We start from the raw sequence: 20,000 nt of genomic DNA on the forward strand, positions 1-20,000 counted from the left end.
TTATCACAAAGGCAACACTTTCTCCTCAGTTAATTAAGGACCCTGAGTGTTGGTCCGGCCGAAGTTGAACAAGGTAATCCGATGCCTAAAGAACTAAACCAACCGGTTAAGAAGCAATTGTCATCTTATCACGATATAACGGAAATATGGGCCGGGTGGTCACTGCTGCTGAGAGTAGATAAATTGTAAGCACAAAACTGCTTTATCTTTTAACAATCTGGAATGTTTACCCAGCCAACCATCAGTATCCTCTCGGAAATTTTGGAGTTATTGGAGATGGTTATTCTCCCCTACTTACTTCATTACTGACAGCCAAAGGAGCCCTTGGCGCTGGGAAAACAAATCGTTCCAACTGGCCTGATGTAAGCCTATCAACAGACGCGTGCATTTCACAAATTGGCCATCGGTTTAACTGGAACTGGGCATTAACGTTAACATCACAGGTGTCAAAAAGACTAAATTCAGAGCAAATCTTGGATGCCAGTCTCAGCACAACACTTTCACTCTCGACTTTCTCAACAGGAGCCTCGTATACTTTGTTGGAGTTGCTTTCTGACAGTTGTAGCCACACGGAGTTTACATTACGGTAGAGGAGTCGTCCGGCAGCATCATCAGGTCTCAAGGCATCTTCCTCTTGCAGATGGAGGATTCCGAAAAGCTCATTATCCACTGCACACTTCATTCCTGTCATCTCATCAGAGATGTTCAATCGTGCATGCAATTGTACGTTATTCAGAGTGTATCTGTGAAAAATAGATCATGGTTCCTATAGACAATAAACTTGACGGCAGTGCGTGAATTTTGTTGAATTAGCTTCAATTTGTTTTTGGTTAAGTGTTGTCAGTATCAACGATGAAATGATACATGAAATGGATCATATATTGAAGTGAAGCTATGGTCCTCTCAGTCGTGAACGCAATTTCAGAACTGCGAGGATCATAGCTTCACTTAACTCCCACACATGACCAGCTCCCAACTTCAGTGGCTTCATAGCTCAGTTGGTTAGAGCGTCGCACCGGCATCGCGAGGTCACGGGTTTAAACCCTGTTGAAGTCCTGAACTTTTTCAGGCTTCTCTACGCAATTACAAAAATTGCGTTCAGAAATGCGAGGATCGTACCTTCACTTGATTTAACGTCAGTATGATATTAAAAAAAAAGCGAACCAAGGAAACGTCATCACTAAACTCGGAAGTCTTAAACCTTAATAATTTTTATCTCTTAAACCCTACTTGATACATCGGAACCTCGTTCATTTTAAATCTAGTTTGGCAATCTAACTGAACACTTTCTAAAGTTTGGCAATCGACTTTTACAAGGTCGTGAGTTAAATGTAGGTTTTTTTATATCTTCAATCCTTTTCTACCATCACTTGGCACGTCTTTCCTTTGTTTTGTTTGCGCGAAATTGGCTTATGCCAGACTGAATAGTTAAACATGCATTAGACCTATTCAGTTGTAGTTGTGTAAAGTAAATGTATAAATAGTTGTGTGGTCACATCAATAGGCCTCGTAATGTTGAACAAAAATAAACTTCAGCACCTTGTGGTATCACTCACCGTGCAATTTCAGCCTTCATGAAGCCCTCCTCCACATGCAATAATGCATGCATAATTTTCTTGTAATTGCTGCGACTTAATTCTTCATCAGGTAACTTTAAATCTTCCCGAAGGCTGTAAACTCTCGACCAGTGCATGCCTTGGAGAGCTTCAAACGATTCAGGAAAGAACCTAACCACTTGCAAGGACCTTTCGTTCCAGATTGCAGAAGAAGGAACATTACAAGGACCAATTGCAAGTGCGGAAGTCTCGCTGTGTACATCTGCGTTAAGCTTTTGCACCAGGTAAGGTTTTTTTCCAAAGTCGAAAACGACGCATTGATCAAAGCTTCCAAACAGTGACGATGCGAATGAGACAGTGAGGGAAACTCTCAAGCGCCCAGATGATTTGACTTCGGGTGTTTTGTACCAGAATCCTGTAAGGTGGGTAGTATAACATGAAGTGTAACTTTGGAGGCCGTCTGTCTCCTCATAACAGCCCACGCTTATTTCAGACAGCTGATAGACATCGTGGTATTTATAAAGTAGCAGAACGTGGCGAAGGCATCCCATATCCTTTGTCTGCGGAAATTAAAAAAAGAAAAAAAGTAATTGACTTCAGTGATGACTTACGTTTCTGTTGTGTTTAAAGTTATAAGTGTCTTTCCTTCCCTTCGATACCTCTCTTTTTTCGATATCTTCAAAGTTTGTACAAATTAAACCTACTATTGTAGTTCCTGCTGTGTGTAAGCGTATTGCTAAAAGCATCTCACCGACTGATGTTATAAGGGAAAAGCAGATGTGGTCATGAATGGTTCTATATTACCCAACCAGAAAACTTGTAAGGCCCGTGCACAATATTGAGACGTCATTTTTTTTCTTAGAGCCGGGCCAAACGTACCAAGGAAGTTAGATGCTAAACTAAAGCTCCAATATGTTGGTCGACAAATGAATGTCCCGAAGTTTTTGTTACGGCTTAAGTGTAGCCGGCGGAGCAGACGGTGCAAAGCAGTGGATGTGGTGGGAGGGGAGGAGGGAAGGCGGGGGCTTTTCATAAATCGTTTCATTAGGAATAATAAGTTGTAGGACCTTTTTAACCGTTCAGGCCTATTTTTCCACTAAGCAAGACAGACGATCTGACGTTGAAGCAATGGCGCGTCTAGGGTGTAGACATTCCCCTTGTTTCAGTGGGAGCGCAATCGACATCTTAAGCTAAAAGATCTTAGACTGAGCTGGAAATCAAAGGAAACAAGAGTATTGATTACTTGAACATTTACACAAGAGGTCTAGAAGGAAATTAGTCATTGCGAAGGATTCTTTGGAAACTTTTAATTGGGATATTTGCTTGAATTTGGCTTGGTTCTCCCCGGTTTTGAAAACCCTCGGCGGCTTCTAATAATAAGGCCCCATTACAGCCTTAAACTCCGTGCAAACGGGCGCAACAATTGCCAACATTGGTGGGAGAAATAGGTTCGGCAGATGTTGGATAGTGTTGCCAGTGGTGTGCAAACCGATGCAACAACTCCCAACAGTGTAAACACGTGCAGTGGATTATGGGAAGGATACGACCCGTAAACTTATAAATTCGGCTTCCATCTTGTTTTCAACATGTAAATGCGTTTCTATTTCCATGGAGACCCGTATATGTATCATACGCGTGCCTTGCCCCGACAGTGTTGGAGAGCTGTGCAAACGGATCCAACAGTTTTGCCCTGCGCTTCGGCGATCTCGGAACTGTTGCGAGTTGCGAGTTGTTTGCTAAAAATTGTGTCCAGTTTCAAACTTCGCGCAGCAACTCCCAACAACACGCAAAAACATACAACAGGGTGTGCAAACGGAAGCAACATGTAACGCCTAACAACGTTGGGAGATTTTGGCCACCAATGTTGCGTCCATTTGCACGGAGCCTTTAGCGTTATGATCCCCGTAATAAATATCAGGCCTTTTTCATCTATCGCCTCGCTCTGTCAGAAGCATGAATTTCAAAGATTCCATCACCCAAGAGTAAGATTTACCCAAATTCAGCGTCAGAAAAGTGTCTATGTTTAAACCCAGTTTTGCGGGAAAATAAACAATAGACCAAATCGGCAAACTCAATGTTGTACCCAATTCGAACCCTTTGCGATTAAAACGTTTTGTTTCAGGTATTTCCATATCATTTAAATGTGAATGCTACATTATTATGCAACTACAATAAACAAAGAATCTTAATCCCGATTTGGCCCGTTGCTTATTTTCCCGCAAAACTTGATTTTAAAATAGACACTATTCAGACGCTGATGGGGAGAAACCTGATACCAGATTGTTACTCTTGTGTAATGGACTCTTGGAATTACTTTTATTAAGGAAGCACTAAAATTCCTAATTTTTTTGGAAAGGTTTTCCGATGCAACTCAGTTTATTGACCTCAAACAGAAGGGTGAATGTCCACTGGAATCTGTGGACGTCATTACTGTCTTGAAGTTTCACGCTGAGTTCCGAAGGAGTGCAGGTGATATTGACTCCTGCGAGATCCTGCACAAGCTGTGGATCACAAAAAGAGGAGTAAATTAGAGTTATCCATTGGACATTTTTAGAGACTAGCTGTTGGTAATTGCCACGTATTGATGCAACAACGGGTAAAAAGGTGGAAAGAATTCAAAGGTCTTAAGGACTGTCCACAATTTCCTTGCCATTTATTTTATGGCATCACCATCTGGCGGGTTAATCATCCTGGGGCCTATTTCTCAAAAGCCCCAAACATTATTCGGGCCCGAAAAGCAATTCATCAAACTATGATTTGCTGCTTCTGAAAAAATTATCTTTGCACATGTTTTCGAAACCAGTAAAAACAAACACTTGCAACTTCATAACTAGACACGTTTTCCTTTTGAAGGCACAAAGCGTTTTATGTCACCCGAAATACGCCCAAAAAGTTTCTGGACTTTCGAGAAACCATTAATGCGATTGACTACCACTGTAACTTAAGAAAGGTTTTGGCCAAAAAAAAAAAAAACAGGATTAGCAACAATCGGGTTTTGGCACTGAGTTTGACGTATAAAACTTGCCAATCGTGCTGTCTATCCATTAAAATACTACCCAGGCGCAGGAGGTGGCATAAGCACAGCTGAGTGTGTTCACTTGCGGGTCGATATTGGTCGAAAGAGCGTAGCTGCATGAGGGGCAGTCCTCCCAACTGGCTTTTTACATACTCATTTTTTTACTGATTACTTACATCTTCCGGGGGTCCTTTCAAGATTGCTGATGTTAATTCAATGGAAACAATTTCTTCACTGTCTTTAAGGACTTTCATCCGTTTTTCCCCCTCTTTTCGTCGGTATTCTTGTTCCCATTCTTTTAGTTCCTTGCTGCTATGGGCAAAGATACATCCTCGCCCAAACCTGCACCGTTCTCGAGTGTAGCAACTAAGCAAACAATAGAGAACATATAAAAAATTCTGACTAAGTTATCATTATTGCAACCTTTTAAAAAACCTTGCATGTTCTCTTAAGCTCTTGCTAATGCAGATATGAAACATTTAAAATAGGCGTAAAACTGAAGTGAAAGTCGCAGGACACGCCTGCATCATCAGGAGCTGCGAGAAAGGAGCCCCTCCCTGAGCAGATTCTAGGGGTTCTAGGGGTAGTAAAATGGAATGAACAAGTGTCAGTTAGTCTTAACGGCGGTGCCTTTTAATTCAAAGGTATTTTTGCGCGGTTTACTGAATATGCGGGAAAAGCAGATCTTAACAAGTGTTATTGAAATGTAAAAAGAAAATTGGGGGTAACCACGCATTTTTCGAAGATAATTAATCAACAATATTTGTAAAGAGCTGTAAAATACAAAGCAATGTATGGCGTTCTTTGCCAAATTGAATCTTAATTATCTCTGAAAAATGCATGGTTACCCCCAATTTTCTTTCGGGATACCAAGAGCACTTGCTAAGTTCTGCTTTCTCCGCATTGTTTTGAAACGCGCAAAAATATCCCTGTATTAATAAGCACCGAGGATAGGTAATCCGAGTATCTCGAAATGCGCAGAACGTATGCGCAATAACAATAGTGGGCACCGTTCTTAACTGTGGTGACTCAGGCAAATCCACGTAGACAGGCACCGTTCAACGCACGCGCAACAACGGCGGCGATTTATCAAAACCGTATGGAAACCACAAAGATACCTTCTGCATAACTTGTAAACGCCATTTGTCACTCCAGGAGGGGAAGGTCTATACTGCAAGCGTGTATTAGAAAGGGTTGCCTCTGTGGTTGCCTTCCCAGGCGATCCAGTCAGAGTTTCTCGTGGAGTAGGGAGAGCTATGAAAAAAACAAGAAAGGATGAGTTGGCTTTGATATAGGTTGACTTTTGAAAAGAGTCGTTTAAACTCTCTAGATCCTTCTTAAGAGTAGCCAAATGTTGTGAAGACAAATTAAAGATGTTATTTTGTGGGCAGCTCTTAAATATACAACTTTAAATAAATCATCACTTCATCTGTTGAAGTAAATGAATAAGATATACAATTGAAATTAACTGACCTCTTTCTCTTTCTAAAGTCCACATGAGCTGTTCATCCTCTCCGTGAGCAAACGAGCACGGTAATCTTAAGCAGAGGACGTTCATGGAGTATTGCCGACACACTGTGAACGCCACATTGGCAGGGACCTTCTTTGGATATGGCCTAATTATCTGCCAGTCTTTGTTGCTGTCATTCCATATTGCATACTCTAGTTTTGACCGGTTCTCGCACCCTTTGCAGGCTTTAACCATTTCATTTACGCTAGCTGGTCGCTTGCTATTCTTGTGAAGGAAGTGTTTGCAAACGACAACCACATTCTTTGGTATCCTTCTACAATCACTAACCAAGTCAGGTGATTGCTCTGTGATATTTTCAAAAGATGACACATGGTTGCTATGATTGCGACTGGTTTCAGAAAAAAGAGTAGCTGTAGATCTCCCTGTTGGGTCGGAACTCCATGCAGACGAAGCGATACTCTGCATGACGTCTGTTTGACTCTTTTCCTTCAATACCTCATTTTCGCTTGTGTCTTGTGACTGGTTTACGTCGGGTGTTGTGCATCTTTGAGTGTCGGAAGAAATATCTTCTGCATTGTCACGGGACAGCTTTATGGCAGGTGCTGTCAGGCTTATTTGTGAAACACCTTTTCCGGAGGCCTCAACAGGCGTGGACCGAGCAGAAAAGATCGGAACATATGAATCAGAGTTTTTCAAGGAAACGTCTTCTAAGCCAGGGAATTCGTTCAAACTCGACAGGGACAGGCTTGAAGAGGCTGTTGAAGCATTTTTCTGGCGTTGGTTGTCTGCGATCTGTTCTGGAAAATGTGAAGTGGCAAAATCCCCAGTTGACATGGACTGCATTGTCTGAAATCGCTTAGCTGAAATAATTTGTTGAGGTGTCGGAAGGGCTGTCGAGATTAAAGAAACAGGTTTGTGAGATGATACCTGACGATAACGTTCGCTTCCAGCTAATGTCGATTGAGTGCTGGGCGTAACGTAGAAACAATACTACTCTTCAATGAACGAAATGAATTATATATTGAACTGCGGATATGAAATCAAGTGAAGCTATGACCCTTGCAGTTATGAATGCAATTTTAGCAATTGCCTAGAGGAGCCTGAAAGCCTAATTTTTCAGGCTTCCCTAAGCAATAATGCTAAAATTGCGTTCATAGCTGCGAGGATCATAGCTTCACTTGAATACTACTCTTGCACCATCGACCTTTCATTGCTTATTACTCTGCTCCAATGTGCTTTATACAGACAGCTTTAATTAAAATCAAACAAGACTCTCTTGAATAAACAAGAGAAGCAAAGATACTCACTTCCTTGGCGTTCCATTGTCCACATAGCGGATTCCTCTTTGCCATGAGGAAAGGTGCATGATTCCTTTGGACAAGGCCTGTGTGCCGCAAAATGTCGGCACACATCCAAAGTGACTTTTGGTGGGACCTTAGAAGCAGGATATGGTCTTATTGGTCGCCAATGATACGTAATGGTGTTCCAGACAGCAAACCGTAAAAGGCTGTGCCTCTCAGAATGTTTACAAGTGGCACAGATTCTCGACGACGGAGCAGGTTGTCCTCGTAGACAGTGTTCACATACTACAAATACATTTTCAGGAATCGTATTAAGGAGCGGTCGTTGGTCATAACTGAGGTTTGGTAAATTGATGCTAGTATCAGTGAAATGTGTGGAAGAGCTAACAGTGGTTAAAGCTGTTGTCGGCGGTAAACAGGATGAGCCTGTATTGGAGTAATTGCTGAGAGGAAGCCCTTGGTACGATTGCTTGGAGTTAATGGTCGTTGACTGTTGACTTTGTGAGGTAGTTGGAAGCGACGACTTCAAACACGTTACCTTTGAGCCATTCCCAACAACAGAGTAAGACGTAATTATGGAGCCCTGACCTGACATTTGTGACAAACGATTTTCCCGGGTTGAGAATTCCTCAAAAGTCGGGGAATTTGGTGCTTTACTTGAATTTTGATTTTTTATTCCTTTCTTTTCGTGATCTGCACGGTTCATTTTTATGATCTTGTCAGAACTTGACTGGGGCGTTAGCATTGACTGTGAATGCAAAATGTCTCTTTTTCCGGCTGAAGCTGTTTGTGGAAGCTGGCTTTCCAACTGGGTCTTGGGGTATGTCGCAGGTGGCTTACTTGTACTTGCTTTTGAAGACTGGCCAAGTGTACGCCGAGAGCGTCTTACTTCAGTAAACCCATCAGATAATGCGTCTTCCTCGTCACCAATAACAGCCGCCACAAGCACTCCAGAAGGTAATCGAGAAAAAGAGTATCCCAGGGTTATGTCGGTTCCTAAATTGACTGAGTGCGTGTCTCTAGAATTGTCGTCCGCTGAAATTTCATCAGATGACTGGGGTTGGGTGTTTGGTAGTGGTGTCTGATCTGCAAACATTGGTAAGTTCGCATGTTAGTTACAAGAGCAAGTTTTGCTCTCTGGCAGAGACAAATAAATAAGGTAAGGGTGACTGTCTAGACACATTTCCGGAAACTGAATGTTAAACCCTCTCCGATCTTTGGTTTACTCCCCTTAGAACACAGCAATTTGCACAAGTGAATTAAGAAATGATTTTCTGAAGACTCTGTGGTTCTGTAACTTCTGGAAGAGGGTTAAAACCGAAGTCTGCACAAACGGGAGTTTAGATGATGAACTACAGTAACAACATACAGTAGCAGTCCTTTCAAATGTCTAGCTTCATCGATGATCCTTGTCAGTGACGGCTTAAAGTTGTGAGTTACAGAAAATGTAGGGTAAGGAACTATTTAAACGAGGTCGAGATAGTAAGATGTAATAATTGGTAGGCTGTGGCGAGTCACTCTACCTTGTTTTACCTGAACTAGAAGCATGTTCCGGTTTCTGTCTTGCCGCTTTTTTCTTCTCTTTCTTCCTCGTTTTCTTGCGCTTGTTTTTCTTTCTTTTGTTTTCAACCTTTGCTATAATGACGGGAGAGATGAGCTGAATTACATAAAACTTTAGTACGGTTTGGACATCAACACAAAATCGCCTTAAAAAATTGGCAGTGGAGACACGACTTTCAAAAAAAAACTTTAACAGACATTAGGGGGGTTAAGCACGCGCGTTTTTGAGTCATGGACGGCAACCGGAAGCCAGCTGTTTTACCTTTTAACTTGTCTTCACATAACCATATTATAACCACATTTACATTGCCAAATATCTTTTCTCCATTAGAGATGATTAGTATAAAAATCTGAGAGACACCTCTGTCCCGGCACGCGAAATGTTCTCTTCCCGTTGCCGTCTGCGTCTCAAAAACGCGCGTGCGATAGTGCGATGTAGCACAGCTAGGAAAGAATGTCCAGTGTTATTGAAAAAAGGTGACAAGTACCTCTGACTTACTAACCGAGTTCGAGGTGCGTGCTGGAAGTTACAGACGGATAATTGTTTTCGCGCTTGGGCCATAAATTAAGGGGAAAAAATGAGGTTCTGTAACTTACAGTACGGAACGAGAAAACGAGATTAGTAAGATATGTATTGTATCTCCGAGGTAATCGGAAGCGCAGGAAAGGAACCTATAGCTAGTGGAAGTCAAGCGGAACCTTCAAGTGCCACTTATGATTGGCATGCGTCAAAATCCAAAAAAACGAATAAATCTTACAGGCTTTTGAAACTGTTGCTTGAAAGATTCAAACAATTTTACAAGTTTATTTCGCATAAACAACAAGAACACGAGAGACCCAGGAATGATCAGAATTGAGCAGGGGAGATCTATGCGACAAAAGAGAAAAAGCTTACCATAATAGTCGGTTTTCCCATTTCCTCCTTCATCATACTTTACCGTTTCCTCAGGTACTGTGGAAGAAATAATGTCACTGTAAAAAAATTTAAAGGAAATAGCCCCTCATAAAATCAAAAGACAAGGCAATTAATCAAACTTCTACCAGTTTCTGCTGAAGTGACAAATTTATCCTCTTCTTCGTCTGTACCCCGCTTCTGCTGATGCATAAAAAAAGAGTCTTTGTTTTCAACAACGTATGGCAACGTATTGTGAATCTGTTGCAAGAAACTATGAAAAGTTCTTAGCAACAGTTACTGCAAAAAGAAAGCCTCTGTCTCCAAAATTAAGGAGCCAAGTGGAATAACTTGAGTGGAGATCCTCTTGAATTCGGGACTTGGATCCCTAACACCTGCGCGATTCCAGAGAAGTGCTCTCCTGATTGTGCTCTGAGGATGGTGCATGCTGGCGACCTTTGAGCACTGCCTTTACACTTGCAGGTAGTCATAAGTAATGTGATCTCAAGACGATTATATGAACGTAAACTGAATATAAGGGTCTAGGATTTGGAAACTTCGATTAGCACATCTACTATGGGTAGGGCCAGTCATGACAAGCATAAAAAGATGGCCTGCCACAATCTGTAACCCTCTCCCAGACTGTTCTTGGAAAACGTTGTTTGACTTAGTAGTGGTAAGGTAAGAGATGGCTAAGCTTTTGCAAGAGGCAAAGCTCAGGATACAAGGACACACAAAAGACGAGGTCTAGAAATTTCAGTGAAGAATAATTCTATGCTCTACCTTTTCTACGGCCTTGGATACAGGTTTGCTAGCCCTCTTGTCTTCTTGCCTTCCTTCATAAGATGGGTCCAAGTGCGATCCAGCCTAGAAAGTTAGAAGAGGATAGAGCATTGATTGACTGAAGGCATTCTCATTTGTGAGGCATTCTCATTCGTGAGGCATTCTCATCCGAGAGGCATTCGAATTAAATAACTTGTGGTTTACTCCGTAATTAATCTTCTGTCAACAAAGAGGGGTAGTAGGATTAACGTTTCATTTTTCGAATTTAGTCTTGATGACATACCAATAACATACGTTTCTTTCAGTTGAGAATGTCATTTGAGAACAACCCATTTTGTTTCCTTTTAATCACATGAAAACGGCAAAGCTCGTCTTTGCGAACACGACCTATAGCTATGGCAACGCGGAAAGGTTCTTTACACTTTTCTTCCTGTACAGAACCTTCACTTGTTACATTAAAGGAAACGTTTTTGAGTGTTAAGCAATGCAATCGGTCAGTATAAAACGTGTACTGCGGACCGGGTATAAAATACGGAAGTGAGTATAAAACGCTGACTGTGGACTGGGTATAAAACGCGGGAGGCAGACTAGGTATGAAACAACGACTGAGTATCAAAAAACGGAGTATATAACAAAACTAGGATTGCACTGGCCCAGATTCGGATTAAAAAAAAAAAAGGCATTGAGTCCTCTTATTCCGTGTCAAAATAGTATCACGTACACTGAAATGCTCAGTTACAACATGGAACGGGCTAGCGAAAGTGAGAGTAGAGATTTTATCTCAAAATTGAAAAATTAAACGAGACTGACCTGTAAGTTGAAGTTTGACTGTAATTCTTTGAGTCACCTACTGCCACAAGGGATTACAAGAGATTGCATCACGCATGCCTACGTCGGTCTTCAAAGCTCGAAATGTGAATGTTGCTAAGCCAGGAGATGCACCACGTTCTCTCTAGTACTAGGTGTTGTTGTAACCATTTAGCAAAGGGATGATGAATTAACACTGTGCTAGGGAGGTTTACTCTAGCTCACGGTGGGCTTGTGATCCCTTAGGGTAGTAGGTGACTTATAGAGTTACAATCAAACTTCAACTTCCAGGTAAGTCTCGCTTAATAGACCATTTTCGAATTCTCACGGCTGGACTGGATCTAGCATGAAATGGAGGCTAATGCGGGCAAATTAATTTCTATGTTAAAAGATTTGCCTGCATTTGCCTCCATTTCATCCTAGAAGCAACTTCGTTCTCTGAAGATATTCTTTCAGGTGAGTTAAAACACCAAGGAATTGATCGTTAGGGTAGGTGCGTAAGTGTACAGATGGCACTTAATTATATATTGGTCTGCTTTCTTTAATTAAAACTCTTTCCCCTAGAACCCCTTGGCATTGATGCGAATTCGCATCATTCTTGAAATAATGTGCTCCAGGAAGGAAAACTCAAAGGAAGTTTCTCCCTCTTTCTGTACTCTTTGCCTAGCAAGTGCAGACTCTGTCCTCTTTGTGCTGAAACACCTGCAATTACCATAGTTGTTTTCAGAGTCAGGGATTTCAGGCTTAGTTGAGTTGGCTCAGGAAGTGCCGATGAATAACGCAGGACCAGATGTACATCCCATGTACCGTGGCACAAGTGGATTTTTGCCTTGAAAATACCTTTCATGAAGCGGGAGACAATAGGATGGCTAGCCATGTTCACCCTGTCAAGAGGGATAATGATAGCAGATAAAGCACTATTGGCTGTGTTATGGTGGTGTATGATAACCCTCGTTCATGCAAACTGATCAGGAAATCCAATACTTTCTTGTTAGATGGATTGCACGAATCAATTTTCCATTTATTGTTTTGGGGTCCCATTTGACCGTGATTGTAGGAAAATGTCGGTAGCTTTGCTCGAAATCGTTCTCTGCTGGAGAAACTCCCTGATACTTTGCAAGCCAGTAGTTGTAGCTTTCTGCTGAGAGGGTGAATTGCATTGCTGTGCGGCAGGTACAACAGACTGTCCGACTGGGGAAGAAGAAGTGTAAACCAGGGATGTGTTGTTTGTATTACAACGAGAACTCCTGTTGACTGTTTGTAGACACTTGGCAATGAGACTAATAAGGTGGAAAGACATAAAAATAATGAAAAGGGCATTGAAAAACTGTGCCCCAGGGTCAGGTCTTCATGACACATATTTTGCAATCTTACAATAAGTCTAGAGGCAAACAAGTCAATTTTAAACATCTACCATCCTGTCTGTACAGCATTAGAAAATCTGTTGAGATAATGACCATTCTGTTGACTCTTTTGGTGCTCTAGATTTCCCTTCTGCTGGAATGTTGTCAGACCCTGGAATGTGAGGGGCACTAAGCCAAATATTGTTGCGTATGCACTAGTCCCATACAATGGTTGCTATGCCTATGCATTGTAAGGATATGATGCCGCCCATTGCATTTATATATGATACTGTAGATCATCTGACTGAACAAGTATGTGTCTCCCACTACAGTCAACACAAAGGGATTGTAATCCCAAAAGAACAGCTTTCAGTTCAAGATAATTTATGTGATTTCTTTGTTCCTCATAATTCCAAAAACCCCTATAGAGGTTTCTTGACATACTGCTCCCCACCCTACGTTTGATGCATCGGTTTTTTAAATGAGGTCAGGGTTCGCATGGCCAAAGGGGTTTTGATCCAGTCAGAGTATTATTTGCCAACCACGTCAACTCTTCTCTGGACTGGGTAATGAAAGTGCCGTTATTTGTATGGAGTGCCTTGATTTGACATTAATGCATTTTAGAAAACCCCACAGCTGGAAAACTTGAAACAAGGAGCAGTAATCTTTCACAAGCAGATCTAACTTCCCTAGCTTAAGTCTCAGTGAGGGTCACTCTCATGTTAAGTACAAATCCCACAGACTTCTCAGGGTGCATGCGATCCGTGAAGCCAACGTTTTGAAACAAACAAACATTATCCTCACATTTCTGTGGCAAGAATAACAATTCTGCCCAGTGAATAGAGAGTCATCAAGGTGCCCCACACAAATATGCCCGATGGATCGCAAATAAGCATAAACAGGCTTGAGAATTCTCGTGAAATTGCGGGGTACAGATGATAACCCATTTGGTAAGCATGTGAATTAATACTTCCCTTTCCACTCAACCATGAGTGGGAAGGGAACAAAAAATTCAAAAATTCATTTTCGCAACAAAACATTTATTTTGCGAATAGGTAAAAATATCACAATGTCTAAATATCACAATGGCATCTCCCACTGAGGTCCTTCAGTTTCTTGATTTCGAAACATAAAGCTGGTGACCCACGAAGGACTCCATAAATTAATTACTTTCGTGTCTTACCTCAGACAAATACGACATAAAGCCGTTTTGCAATTCCAACTAAAACCTTGAACTATTGATCGTCGGTTTGAGCAGCCTAAAACAATCCGCGTCTTTATACACAACGTCGTCGTATCGTTTCATTCTTGTCATCAGCCTGTCGCCATTTCGTTGTTCTTTGCCCTTTTCACAGTGTTTTGTACTCAGTCCGCGTTTTGTGCCCAGTCCGCAGCATTCAGTCTGCATTTTATACTCTCTGGGTCCGCAGTCCGTAGTCTGCGTTTTATACTGACTGGTTAAGCAACAAAGACTGTGGAGATTGTCTCCTCAAATCTCTCTCCAGAAGTAAGCTCCCGGGCGCTTTCCAGAGGAATTGGTCAGAATTAAGCGAAGTGCTCTGCAGACGCAGAATTAAGCGAAGTGCTCTGCTGACCCCCAGTCCATGGACTACCCAAATGGACTACCCTAAAAATACTATTTCGAATAAGTACTGTTGATCTATGTGTAAGCAGCAAACTTAAGCCTCAACACCTATTTTAAACAGCATTGTTCAACAGTATTTAAGTCTAAGCACCCATTTTAAAAAGGTTAGCTTACGTTACATGAAGTAATCGGCCATCACAACAGTAATCGAAAGCTAACCTTTTTGAAATGGGTGCTTAGACTTAAATACTGTTGAGCAATCCTGTTTAAAATGGGTGTTGAGGCTTAAGTAAGCACTATTTGAGATGCTGCTTACACATGGATCAACAGCATTCATTCGAAATAGTATTTTCAGGGTAGTCCATTTGGGTAGTCCATGGACTGGGGGTCAGCGAAATGTACCGACCCAATATATTTAGTCATTTTATTAATATCATTCACTCAACGGAAAAGGCACGACGTCAAAAAATCGGATATTACAAATCTCCTCATCATGTCGCTTCAAAATTGGCGGGAATTTGCATTATTTTAATTGCAAGGATTAAGTTAGGCTCGATTACCAGCTGCTGTTTCGGGAAATAAGCCAGCCAAGACGAGGGGGGCGATGAGGTCGACTGAGAGCTGAGGCGGCCGAAGATTTTGTTGATGATCGCCGGTTGAATTCAAACTCACAATGATCATGCGTTTAACCACAAACTTAAGCTCGTATCACCTAGAAACTTCGGACAGACGTTTTTAGCATTGTTATGTAATTACTGTTTTGTTAAAATCAATGTTTTGGAATGTCTAATCCCATTTTCCTGCAACTATTAAGTTAAATTATATTTGAATTTACGTCACAGACACATCTGTCGCTGACGCGTCCAGGCGTCTCTTCTCGGGGAGGCTACCCAAACTCGAGTGAGCGGTGGAAATCAAGTAAATAATCTCACTAAAAGTGCCTTTTGAAAGGTGTCCTCGCTGTACGAAACCGTGGAACCTTTAATGGAGGAATCATAACGGTTCAAAGTCGGCAAAATTGTCATACATTCACTATAATTTAACACGTAAATGCATGGCTTTCTCTTACATTATGTAACACACTATAAGTAGCGTAATCAAGCCTCTGACTTATAAGTTAGTCAGATACATACTGTGTGACTCTGTAGAAGTCCCATAGATATTAACCACTTTCTTTTGTCAACGTTTTGCAGCAAGATCCTGTCATTTGAGCCTGTAGTAAATCTAGTAAGAATTGAATACAATGTAATAGTAATAGGTGGTTTCTCAGCATAATACCATACATGTATGATCTTGAAATTATCACCAATTGTTGTCGTTTTGTAGGTCCCACAGAACGTGACATTCTAGCCAATCCAGATGAAACTGTGGATTATTTTCTCCCAATAGAGAAGATGAAAACAACTTATTCAGATTTAAATAGTGCCAAGAATATGATACTCAATCACATCACCTGCCATTCTCGTGTTGATGTTATGCCAAAATAAGCAACATTTAAAATCTCTACTGCATAACTATGTCTACGACACTTGAAGTGAGTTCAATGAAAGCATCCAGTTTTCAACTAGTCTTACCCTGGTCCAAAATCTAGTTTACTAATGAGGCTGATAGTGGCATCTAGGCGAACCGTCGCGGTGTGCAACTACTGGCTTTTAACAGCCCTCGCTAATGTAAATTCTAGTTTATTAATGAGGTTGACAGTGGCATCCAGGCGTATCATCGGAGCTGGTATGCAACTGTTGGCTTTGAACAGTCCTACCCTATTAGTTTACTTATGAGGCTGGCAGTAGCATCTATCCATTTCCTGAGGTTCGGTTCGTTAAAAACGTTTCCTGTTTTATCTGAAAAGTTGAATATCTTTTGCCAGGACTGAGGTTGTTGACTAGTTAGATGACTTGACAGAGATCTTCCGGCTCTAACCGTTTTATGGCAAACACTGTGACTCGTTGAATAAAGCAATCGGTCAGAGTAGAAATTTTGGAGAATTGCACAACAGTTAGAATGTTTCATACTCAGCATTTGAATTTGCTCGATGCTCAACAGTGTGTTAAAATCCACTCAAAGGAAATACAAAGAACAACAGATGCTTTCAAACCACGAAATTGAGAAATGCACCCGAAATGGTGACAGCTTTACAAACCAAGGAAAAAAGTTTTTATTTGCGTCACTTTACTGCATAACTGATTTCTTACTTATGAGTCTACTCCGCGTCATATTGAAAGCTTTTTCGTTGTAATCATAATTGCACGGATATGCCTAAATATCGAAAGCCATTAATTGAGGAGAAAAAAAGCGCTCTGAACTCGGGAAAAAGACTGAAGAAAGAAAGAAAATTAAAATTACAAATGCGAATACAGAGCAAGCGGTTGAAAAATGTGTGAACGCCAGCAAAAAACTCAGAAAGCTGGATTCCATCATTTCCAGTCTGCGGTTGAAAAATTCTGGTAACGTTATAACATTTCTGAGGCTTTGCGGTTTCTAAAATACCAACCACCTGACGTCAGTCCTTCGTTTTTCCCACGGCCGAGAAAAGGAAAAACCTGAAGAAAGTTTCCACCTGCCTCTTATTTCCTCGGAAAAGGCTGTTCCTGGGTTAGCCGTAATAACTTCGGCTGGTTTTACTCGCCGTCAACAACGTCTCGTGCTTTTCTCTTTGGGGAGGGCAACAGAAAATAGCGTCACGAGATCGGTATGTTCGGAACCGCAGACCCACAAAAAAAAGTTATCACGTGATCAGAATTTTTAACCGCAGACTGAAATCAACGGTCCGTGTAGTGGGCTGAAAAAAAGCCCCTCATTACCAAACGAACTCAACGGTCGCCGAGTCGTCTTCAAAGTTTGTGAGGATCTTTTTCATCGTTTTATCGTTTCGTTTAGGACACTAACAGCCGCCTGGCGTCACTGGCAAGGCTTCGCTTGCGCGACTGGCGGATTGAAATGAAAGAAATACCTTTGCCCGTGAATTCCACGGTGGAATTTTAGCCGGGGGAACATTTTAACCGGGAATATTTGACTCCATTTGGTGGGCTCCTGAGAATCCGAATTTGGGAAAAAAAAAAACCTCACAGGAAGGAAGCGACCCACAATGCTTTTTAATTGCGAAATGTTTTCGTAAATTATCTTCTCATGTCTTTTATCGGGATTCTCATACAAATCCTTATATCCCCTCATACTGAGCTTGGGCGCCTGGGCTTTGGGGAGAAATCCTCGGAAGAAGGTCTTGTCGATGCCATTCAGAATTACGGAAACATAAAACATAAAATTGTAGTAGAAGAGGACATTGGTGTCGTGTTGCTTCCACGATGGTATTCTGCACGATGGAATACACGCTGAAACTAGTACTAAAGCCTGGTTTACACTGCGACATAAGCGTAAGCATAAGCATAAGCATATTTAGCAAAAGCTGTGTAATCCTGGAGTGACATAAGCATAAGCAAAAGCATAAGCACAAGGAACCGTTTCCATTTTCTTAAGCTTATGCTTATGCAACTCAGTCCTTGCTTCTGCGACAAATCGCCAGAAACAAAATTCTCGGTCCCCTGGTTACAAATTTCCGAGTCTCGTTGTTCTTTCCTCTTTCGAAAAATATTCCTTACCCAAGAGGACCTCTTCAGTCTGTTTTCTCGTTCTTTCTCATGTCGCCCTCGTCTTCTTCAACGAAGTAAAAGTATTAAAAGTAGGAGGAGAATTTATTCTTCGACCGCCATGTTGGAAACGTTCCTCGTCCCATCCTCCAGCGAGTTTTTTTCTGGAGCTAATTGCGCTTCCGTAGCGAGTTTCTTTTCCGGAGCAAACTGCGCTTGCGTATGTCACTTCTCTTATGCTTATGCAACATGTGTGAACTTCGTTATGCTTATGCTTATGCTTATGTCGCAGTGTAAACCAGGCTTAAAAATACACTTACCGAAAGCTAGCCAATGATCATTTTTCCAGTTTCTTTTATGGTGTGTAAGACTAAAGTTTTTGTTTCTCGAACAATTTAAACCTGCCATTTATTTCCTACTCAGTGTTCACCGTTTTCTGCTTCCGTTTAAACTCAAGCATGCGCAATAAGACCTCAACCCCACGTTTTCTGGGAAAATGGAGTCAATTATCCCAGAGTCTCAACCGCTCAACCGCTGACCAAGAAGCCCGAGAACTCTGGGTCCGAGATTGCGTGAAGGCAGATTTTAACGTCATTGGCTTTCAAAGCGTTAATTCAATTCTATACTGAATTTCACGTATGAAAGGAATGCGGGGACAAGAACCCCGCATTCCGACAAGATACTTCAGACAAACTCCGCTGCGTCTCGTAATAAGGTGCAGGCCAAGAACGTTCCAAGAAACCGTATTCGACATGAAAAAATGTCATTTAAGACCACCTTGAACCGCGCATTTTTAAATTATCTAAGGCAAAATGGAAGCAAGACAAAATCATGTGCCGATATCCTACCCCTATATAATATCTTCAATAAAGCCTGATTGGCAACCAATATAGGCAGCACAGACAAAGGCAAGTTCAATTTTAAAACTCCGACCGCTTTTAGCTGAAATAGAGTCGAATGAAAACGAGGGACGACGAGGGACGAGGGAATGAAAATATCGTGGCTATAAAAATGATCCAAGTGATCTGACCATTTTGATCCATTACTACCGTGAGGCATTTACTACAATTACCTGACACTTGACAGATTGATGATCCCCTTTATTGGTTGATTCGCCAGTTTAATTTCTTTATTAAGGTTTTCGGTTTTCCAGCTGGATCAATACGTTACCATACAATAATTTTAATGTTAGAAAGGAAACCTGGACATTCACTGTATCAAATGTTATCTTCCACTTAGAGAGCCCTAACAGTGGCTAGTCAGGAAGAATAGCTCTTGCTACAAGATACCCTAACTCTTTCCAACTCTATAAACGAAATTTACTTATGAAATAATTTCTATCACTGTAAGGTTACTATTTTTCAAGTCTTTTTCTTTCTTCCTATTTGAATGAAAGTTACTGGGGTTCATAGGTAGATGTGCGATGGACGTTCAAAGCTCAAGCACCCGCAGAACTCTCTACTTAGCTATCGTACGTCCTGCTCTTGGCTACGCCACTCAAGTGTGGTGTCCGCAAACAAGATACCTCATAAGACGCATCGAACGTGCCCAGCGACGCGCCTCAAAGTTTATTTTAGATCTACCCTTCCTATGTGAGGAAAGCTATAGAGACAGGCTCTTGTCAATTGATATTCTACCTATCTGTTATTGGCATGAGTTTTTGGACTTGGTCACCAATGGTATTGTTTGTGTATCACATGACGTGCTCCCTGAACGCATTGTTCCCACAAGGGTCACTAGAGCAAGCGCTAGCAATGCAAAATCTTTCAGACCACAGAAATGCCGCACTTCTACTTATCAGCACCCTTTTTTTGTAAGAACTTCTAGAATCTTGAACGCTCTCCCCCTGCAGTTCAGATGTGAACATGTAACTCTAAACCAATTCAAATCTCTGCTCTCTTCATACTGCAAAGATGCACTTATCTCGCGCTCCGATATTGAGGACCCTAGAACCTGGAAATCTGTCGGCTTAAAATGTAATACGCCACGCAACCTTTCAGAGCCTATTTCTTGTTGTTATTAGTTTACTATATTTTACTATTTTATGCGAGTGTTTAGAACTTTGTTAATCTTGGGCCCACAGTAATTGGCGTTAGCTGTTG

At 41.5% G+C, this 20,000-nt stretch overlaps 1 protein-coding gene across 5 annotated transcripts in view; it reads right to left on the reverse strand.

Annotated features, from left to right (window-relative positions):
* LOC137972162 (3'-5' exoribonuclease HELZ2-like) overlaps positions 1-15,971 on the reverse strand; it is a 52,100-nt gene extending 36,129 nt beyond the window's left edge. Inside the window, exons 1-13 of one of the 5 annotated variants that reach the window (XM_068819008.1) lie at positions 15,889-15,971; positions 15,448-15,538; positions 10,580-10,663; positions 9,946-9,997; positions 9,800-9,856; positions 8,878-8,979; positions 7,351-8,430; positions 6,046-6,933; positions 5,691-5,826; positions 4,749-4,938; positions 3,941-4,057; positions 1,557-2,116; positions 299-743 (exon numbers count right to left, since the gene is read on the reverse strand). In XM_068819008.1, the coding sequence (XP_068675109.1) occupies positions 299-743; positions 1,557-2,116; positions 3,941-4,057; positions 4,749-4,938; positions 5,691-5,826; positions 6,046-6,933; positions 7,351-8,430; positions 8,878-8,979; positions 9,800-9,856; positions 9,946-9,997; positions 10,580-10,663; positions 15,448-15,471 (3,735 nt within the window). In that variant the 5' untranslated portion in view covers positions 15,472-15,538; positions 15,889-15,971. The other 4 variants (XM_068819005.1, XM_068819006.1, XM_068819009.1 and 1 more) reach the window with 4 other exon arrangements.
* Positions 15,972-20,000: the final 4,029 nt, after the last annotated feature.

This window comes from Montipora foliosa, chromosome 9 (genome assembly GCF_036669935.1).
Source record: "Montipora foliosa isolate CH-2021 chromosome 9, ASM3666993v2, whole genome shotgun sequence".
Lineage (NCBI taxonomy): Eukaryota > Metazoa > Cnidaria > Anthozoa > Scleractinia > Acroporidae > Montipora > Montipora foliosa.